The 8675-nt window shown below is 39.6% G+C and overlaps 1 protein-coding gene across 1 annotated transcript; it reads left to right on the forward strand.

The window, feature by feature from the left end:
* Window positions 1–855: 855 nt before the first annotated feature.
* On the forward strand, window positions 856–7944 carry polm (polymerase (DNA directed), mu). The gene is made up of 11 exons (XM_069700583.1): window positions 856–1081; window positions 1631–1811; window positions 2347–2445; window positions 2520–2690; window positions 2784–2855; window positions 3554–3674; window positions 3759–3891; window positions 4052–4154; window positions 5048–5317; window positions 5393–5476; window positions 6064–7944. The coding sequence occupies exons 1-11, from the start codon at window positions 897–899 to the stop codon at window positions 6148–6150; spliced, it is 1506 nt and encodes a 501-aa protein (XP_069556684.1). The 5' UTR covers window positions 856–896; the 3' UTR covers window positions 6151–7944.
* Window positions 7945–8675: the final 731 nt, after the last annotated feature.

Genomic DNA, 8675 nt, shown 5'->3' on the forward strand with positions numbered 1-8675 from the left:
ATATTAATACCTTTTCTATTTGACCAAATTGTCCTTATTTCCAAATTTTGTTTTAGGGACAGGCATTGCCAATATGCATTATTTAATTGACTTTATTACTTTTAATTATTCATTTTAGCTGTATTTTATGTCGTTAGCTGTCTAATAGTATACACAGAAGTTTAAGTTAAAATATGTATCATATTGTATTATAATATATTTTATATATATTTATTATATATTTTATTATATTATATTAATACTTTTTCTATTTAACAACATTTTTTTTACTTATTTCCAAATTTAGTTTTAGGGACAGGCATTGCAAATATACAATTTTATTTCATTGACTTTATTATTTTTAATTATTAATTTTTAGCTGCATTTTATGTCGTTCGCTGTATATATGTCTATTTATATCTGTTTCTGTGTATATACATTGAGAGCAAGTTCTAACCGAAGTCAAATTCCTTTTATGTATTACTTTCGTTTTATTTGATTTGATTTGATGTTATGTTATTTTATTTATTTTATTTTTATTTTATTGACACACAGGGCACTTAGTACAGTGCACTGATTCTAGCCGGAACTATTTTGGTAATGCACCAGAAAACTTGGCACCTGTACAGCAAAACAGCTGCACCGGTTTCAGTCCGGCACAGTAGTTTGCACCTAGAAGTGGGTTTTCTTTTCCACTAACGTACCTCAGACGATGAAAGCTGTCAGGTGAATCGCATTAACGTAAATACGTTATAGTATTTATGTTTAAAAATATTACAAAACATAGTTTTATAATAAAAAAAATTTAAACTCGCTGTTTTGTTTTTTGTTTTTTTGTTTTTTTTTGACAGAACTGAAACAGAGTTCATGTCAACACGATTTTTATCAGACTTTTTTTTAACGTCTCACAGGGAAACATGGTGCCGTTAAAGAGAAGAAAAACGGTCCCCTCGGATACCGGAAGCACCGGGACGGACGGGGTCCCGGCCAGGTTCCCTCAGGTGGTTTTATTCCTGCTGGAGAGGAAGATGGGGGCCAGTCGAAGAGCCTTCCTCTCCAAACTCGGACGGCAGAAAGGATTTCAGGTGGAGGAGGTGTTCAGGTGAGACAAGAGAAACTTTATTTATCCCAGACTGTGGAATTAAAGTGTCACAGAGGCAAAATGTAGGGAAGTAAAATCAACCTGAACGAATGAGATAGATTCAAACACGAGGAGGTTGTGAGCCTAAAACTACAGTTAAGTAACAAAAGGAGAGATTAAAAAGTCAAAATTATGAAATACAAATGTAAAATAATGAGATACCAACCCCCAAAATGTAATACAGCTTAAAATCAAGAGTTTATTCATTAAATATGTTTTTTTGTTTGTTTTAAATGTTGTGTTTTTTCAGCGGAAGTGTCACATGAGATAACATGTAGAAAAGTAAAATCAATCCGGATGAATGAGATAGATTCAAACACGAGCAGGTTGTGAGTCAAGATTTACAGTTAAGAAACAAAAGGAGATAAAAAAAAAAAAAAAGGTCCAAATCAGGAAATATAAAGTTAAAATTATGAGACATCGAGCAAAAATTCTGACTTCTGAACATCATACGAGCTTAAAATAAAGGGTTTTATTAAGGAAACGTGTTTATTGTTGTTGCTTTCTCAGTGAAACTGTCACGCACGTTATTTCTGAGAACAACTACGGCGATGAGGTGAGGACTTGGCTGCACTCGCAGGGCGGAGGTCCGGGCCGAGCGGCGCCGGTTCTCCTCCTGGACATCAGCTGGTACACTGAGAGCATGCGGGCCGGCCGTCCTGTGGAGATCCTGGACGCACATAAACTACAAGTACGATTGATTTTACACAACTCTGATAGAAACACGACAAACTGCCGAGAATTACAAGAGCCACTTTAGAAAAGGAAATGTATTTATTTAATTTTGTTTTATTACTTATTTTGTCTTTTAAAAGCTTTAATGTTTGAAGTCTGTCCGATTGTTTTCATTCTGTTTAATGTTGTGCAGCACTTTGACTGACTCGTGTTGTATTTAAATGTTCCGAATGAATAAAACTGACTTGAAAACCTTTTCAAATCACGGACAAACTGGATACAGAAAATACTCCACATTATTTTCAGATAGAAAACATTTATTGACTTTGTGTTTGATGAGAGAAGTTGAATGGGAGTCTATGGAGGCTTTTTGGAGCCAACCTCTAGTGGCACTCGGTGGTATTGCAGCTTAAAGCACTTCTGCATTGTCCAGAGCTGGAAGCTACGAACACTTTTATATGCAGTCAATGATTGGAGCCAGCCCCTAATTGCCCTCAGTGGTATTCCACTTTAAGGCACCTCACTATCTGTTTCACTTTTGTGTCTTTCAGGAGCAGCAGACGAGTGAAACCGAGGTCGTTTTGTTCTTGGTATCGAGCTACGCCTGTCAGAGACGGACCACTCTGGACAACCAGAACTCCACCCTGACTGTACGCGCCGACGCACACGCCTCTGACATCACGTTGAAACGTAGATCCCGTAATAAACTACTTCTCTGTCTCAGGATGCTCTGTCGCTGCTGGCTGAAAACGCCGAGCTCAGCGAGGAGGACGGGCGAGGCGTCGCGTTTCGTCGGGCCGCCGCCGTGCTGAAGGCGCTGCCCGCCACGGTGACGGACACGTCACAGCTCAGAGGGCTGCCGTGCCTCGGAGAGCACTCGCTCCGAGTCATCAGAGTCAGTTTTATAAAAATACATTTAAACCTTCCTTCAGCAGCTCCAACAAACTAAATCTGATCATCTTGTTTTTTTTACCCTCTGGTCTCGCAGGAGATTTTGGAAAATGGAGCGTCGAGCGAAGTCGACTCTACCAAACAGTCTGAGCGGTTCAAAGCTCTGAAGGTACGTCAGCTCTAAATGTAACTTTTATGCTCTATCAGAGGTGTTTCCAAGTCCTCAAGGAGCCCCGAGAAAAACCTGAAGGAAAATAAGTCAGGGACATGTTTGCTGTTCTTTTTCTTGTGAGATTTTCACGATTTGACCTCTTTAAAGCTCAAAAAATCCTTCAGGTTAAACAGTGAACAAAGAATATGTCATTGAGTCACATAGATGCTGTCCTCCGCACACCAGGGGGCGCTGCAGTAAGAGTAGATAGAAGTAGACACCAGAGAGCAGAAATATTCTGTTACTAGTGAAACTACTAGATTTAAAATGTTCACATAAATCTCCTCTCCCCCCCCCCCAAGTTTTTTTGTCACATTTTCTGATAGAGAAAGATGTATACATTTTATACATATGTATAAAAAAAAAAAACATTGAATATTTATCTATAAATGTTCTCTGGACATTTTTGAGTCTTTTTCTCATGAAATATAAATATTTTTTTCCACTTGTGAAATCTGCAGTTTGACCTCTTCAAAGCTTTAAAACTCGTTCAAATGTAAACGGTGACTAAAAAAATCTGTTCTTTAAATGTCTACAACTTCAGCCATGAGATGAAGCTTTGTTTTTTTTCTACGTAAATCCTTAATTTTTTTTTACATTTTATTTCATGTTGGATTTATATTCTTTGCTGCTTTCGTTCTTTACACGCGTTTCAGGTTTTGACGGGTATCTTCGGAGTCGGAGCCAAAACAGCCGACCGATGGTTCCGAGAAGGAATACACGACCTCCATCGGCTGCGAGCTTCGGGACAAACGCTGAACCGAGCTCAACAGGCAGGTGTGTGGCCGAGTAAACTGTATTTAATCTCTGGCTTTGTCCTAGTGAAGGACAATAGTTCCTCATGCGTCGTCGTCTTTTCAGGTCTGGATCACTACGACGACCTCAACCAGCTGGTCTCCAGGGCCGAAGCCGACGCGATCGGGGACATCGTACGGAACGCCGTCGTTTCCGTGTCAGCGGAAGCACGGGTCGCTCTGACCGGAGGATTCAGGAGGTGAAGGAGCAAAAAAAAAAAAAAAAACCATCCACACACAGCTTTATTATTTTATAATTTGTCATTTGACATTTGTGAGCTGTGTGTTATTTCTGGGACTCTCCTGAGAAACGTCTGCGCAGCAGTTTTAACAGAAACACGACTCTTGTTCTGTTTCCAGAGGGAAGCCGGCGGGACACGACGTTGACTTCCTGGTAACTCACCCGGAGGAGGGCAGAGAGGTCGGACTGATGCCGAAGGTCGTCTCCTGGTTGGAGTCGCAGGTAACTTTTTTTAATTTTTTTTTTATATGCGAGTCAAGTTGGATCTCCGCTACAGTGTCAAAACAGAGACTCTTCAGCTTTCATTTAATGAACCCCGTTGCCATGGCGCCACAGGTGTTTGTGTTGCGTTTTTCCTGGGTTGCAAAAAGACGCAGTAACGGACAGGTAACTGAAACAAACTGACAAAGAGCGAAGAAGAGCACACAGACTAAATACAGCAAGGAGGGAAGGACAACGAGGGACAGGTGACACTAATCAGGGGGCGGGGCCAACAATCATACAAAGGACAGGAAGTGAAACAAGACAAGACACAGAGGTGACGAAAGCCACATTTATGGGAGATAAACTGTCCCTGCGTTCCGAATCGCATACTATTTCTTTTTACTTTTAGTACGTACTGCAGCTACCCTTAAAAAGTATGTACTGTTGCATGTAGTATGTGTACAATTGGGAATTACTACTTCATCATAAAAATGTGTCTTGAACTTTGACCCACTTTGTCGTATCCGTTGCGATCTGTAGCGTGATATTTGTAGTAAAAAGAAAAAGGATGCGATTTGGAACAAATACGCTTCCTTTTAATGCCTCTTCACGTCTTCTTCTTCTTCTTCTTCTTCTGTGGGTAAAAGATTGTAAGTCAGACCAGCTCGAGTATCACGCTGGCCTGCAGACTGCAAAATATGACCGGATGTAGTAGGACATCCTGGTACTTTTGGCATCTTACGTTTAACATACTAAGTATTGGGACATACTAAATATTTTTTTTGTGTACTAGATAGTACGGTAGTATGTACTGGAACGCAGGGTGTGAATGAAATAAAGCAGAATCTTCCTTTAACTTTGTTTTAGTTTTTTTCTAAAAGAGGACGTTGGTTTCATTTGTGTCTCTTCAGGGTTTCCTGTTGTACCAGAAAACTACCAGAAACTCCTACCTGGAGTCCAAAGACGGTCCCGGTCGAGCCGCCTCCAACATGGACCGCTTCGAGAGATGCTTCTCCATCTTTAAACTCCCCGAGGGGGAAAACCGAGGAGCCGAAGAGCCGGAGACAGAAAACGCTTCGCGAACCGAGACGGCGAGACGGTGGCGAGCCGTCAGAGTGGACCTGGTTGTCTCTCCCATCAGCCAGTTCGCTTTCGCTCAGCTGGGCTGGACGGGGTCGAAGGTGACTTCCCACCTTTTTGAAACGGCTTCCTCTCTCGGTTTCACGACGATTAACGCTTTCGTATTTTCTCTGCAGCTGTTCGAACGAGAGCTGCGGCGGTGGGCGGGGCACGAGAAGGCCATGTCTCTGAGCAGCCACGCCCTCTACGATAACAAACAGGTAAACGCAGCAAAGACCTTCACGCAGGAGTTCCTCATCGTCAGCTTCCAGAAGTTTGTGCGAACCCAATTCCAGAAAAGTTAGAAGCGTTGTGTAAAATGTAAAAATAAAAGAATTCAGTAGATTTGCAAAATCACATAAACACAAGTTGAATTCAAAATAGACCAAAGACAACAAATATATCAAATGTGGAAACGGAGAAATTGTATTGTTTTCTGAAAATGTTTGGCTTATTTTGAATTTGATGGCAGCAACACATCTCCAAAATAGTTGGGACAGGATCAACAAAAGACTGGAAAAGTTGTGTAAAGAAAAAAAAAAAACACTTGTAAAGCCCTATTTTAAATAAAATATGGGTTAATATGATTTGCATTCTGTTTTTATTTTCATTTTACACAGCGTCCCAACTTTTTTTAGTTTTGTATTTAGAAAGGCAAACGTTTAGGCACACTGTCGTCTATTTATTTACTGACAGTCGATTCCTCTCTCTTTACATTTTATACCTGTTGCCTTTCTGCTCTAATAATAATTAAAGATATGATAATTATTTAAAGGAGCAAGGACCGTTTTTGTTTTCTGTCCCACAGAGTAGATATCTCAGAGCGGCATCAGAGGAGGAGATATTTGCTCATCTCGGTCTGGAGTTCGTCCCTCCGTCGGAGAGAAACGCCTGAAGAGCTGCAGGAAGGAGGAAGAACCGTCCGAAGGCGGGAGGGTCGGAGGGAGGGCAGGTCTGTGATGGTCCAGGTGCGAGTGACACTTTAAATACGATCCAGATATATGTCCTCGCACCAAGGGGGACATAACATGCTGTACTGTGGCTACGTAACTACCCTGGCTGTATCATAACAGCCGACTCAAAGATGGCACCCGCTCGGTTCAATGAAACCTGCTCGCTGCTTCGTAAACGGCACACACAAAAAAAAAAAAAAAAAAAAAACGTAATCTACTTCGCGGAGGAAATATAAAGTAAAGTCAAATAAACTTGGACAAAATAAGTAAATAAAAGACTTATATAAAAAGTAAAATGTTAAGTTGATTGACAGAAATGCACTTTATTATTATTTATTTAAAAATGTATGTTTGCTAGCGAGTTAAAATACGTAAATACAGTACAAATAAAAATGCAAGAAAATAAACTAGATGCAAAATATATTAATGCAAAATGTATATTTTAATGGTAGAAAATATATAATAAAACCCCCACAAAAGTAAATGTAAAGTAAAAAGTAGGCTATGCTAACAGCATTTAGCCTACTTTCCATTTTGGGGATTTTTGCTGACTCATGCTCGCATGTAGCGCCTCACTGAGAGTAAGAGTGGGTAATATCCATAAACTGTATGTACAAATGTTAGTGGTCTCCAGGTCGGAAAAGTGAAGCTAATGCAGAAGTGCCTTAACGTGCAATACCACTGAGCGCCACTAGGGGTTGGCTAAAAAAAAAAAAAAAAAAACAACCTCTGGCTTCAACAGACTCCCATTCAACTTCTTACTTAGAAAGAAATATAAATGCATAATACAATTTAAATAATGTTCAATACATAAATAAAATGGTAAAACAAAAAGGTTTTAAAACTGATACATGTAAAGTCAAATAAAACCAAGTAACTGCATTTGGCGGTTTACTTTCCCCTTTTTGGGGAAAATTTTGCTGGTTCTTACTCGTCTACAGCGCCTCCCTGAGGGTAAAAGTGAGTATTATTACAATCAGGAAAAGGTTGCCCTTTTTTTTTATTTTTTTTTTTTATCTTTAATTCATATTTAAATGTATTAGTTGTATTTATTGTTTGAGAAATTCAATATATTCCAAATATTCAGATTTTCATTCATTCTGGTCAGACAGACGGATAAAATACTTTAATGTAAAGTAGAAACCATTCAGTTGTACAGTTTCTTTTGTGTTTCCGTACAGTTTGTATCACCTCACATGCAGCGTCTAACATTTTGTATGTGTGTTTTGTGTAAAAGGAACAGGACGGTTAAACGTATTTCCCCACAAACACACCTGTGTAACAATGACCCAAATTCAGCAACTTCCTCTCAAAACAAAACCACACAGAGACACAACATGAGATTTCACTGGTGAAAGGAACATTTACTAAGAAATATTAAGAAATAAAAAAAAAAAATGATAGTGCATGTAAACTTCAAATATTTGTAGTTTTGAATGCTGATAATTTGAAGACCAGTATTTGTGTAATGTATTGTAACGCTGGCCTCCACACACCAGGGGGCGCTGCAGAAAGAGGTTAAGTAAAAGTACCAGAGAAAAAATATTCTGCTACCAGTGAAAATACTGGATTCAAACATTTAACTTGTGTTATCAGCAATAAAATTAAAAAAATAAAGACTTGTTTCAGAATATTCTGGATTATATTGTTGGAATAAAAATGATGTAGTCACCTCAAACTGTACATCGCTATTTATTTCTTATTTATATTTTGCTTAAATATTCAGCAACTTGTTTTACTGGCAAGCAAAGTATAGATGCTGGCCTCCGCACAGCAGGGGGCGCTGAAGAATATAAGTACTAATACCAGAAAGCAGAATGTTTTTGTTACTCTTGAAGATTAAAAATGTCTTTAAAAAATATTGAATTTTATTTCCAGAAGAGTTCAAATACTCAGTTTTTAGTATTTATGTATTTTTTTTTTTAGACCTCCGTTACATTAAACTGAACATGTTTTGGATGTCCGACCGATCATGCAGAATACCGGTCGACACTTTTCAGCGTTTTCGGACATTTTAACCACCAAACAACTCGCCGATCGATCGAAAGAAATAATAGACGCAATAGACACAGAAAATAATTGTTATTTTCAGCTCTATTTAAACGACAGAACTGTTTTTAAACGACAGAAATTGCTCAGTATTTGGTCTGCGGAGGATCGTGTGTGTGTGTGTGTGTGTGTGTGTGTGTGTGAACTCGCAGGCGTTTCCTTCACCTCTTCCTAACAGCCTCATTAACCTCTAACTACCAGTTTAACATCAAAGGCCGCGTCGCAGCTCGTACCTCCATCTCCTCTCTCGCGTCCACTCTCAGCGACGTGTGCACACACTTCTTGCAGCAGACGAACGTTTCCTGCAGAAATGCGGTTCGATTTTTCGCCCCTTTGGAAGACCGCCCGACCCGTACGAAAACGCCGACGCGGCGCCGCGTCCGGAGCTGCGACAAACTCGGAGAGGAGGAAAAGGAAG

This window comes from Brachyistius frenatus, unplaced genomic scaffold (genome assembly GCF_029030835.1).
Source record: "Brachyistius frenatus isolate BFR_SWC_R1_liver_20210118 unplaced genomic scaffold, ASM2903083v1 Contig_3, whole genome shotgun sequence".
NCBI lineage: Eukaryota > Metazoa > Chordata > Actinopteri > Embiotocidae > Brachyistius > Brachyistius frenatus.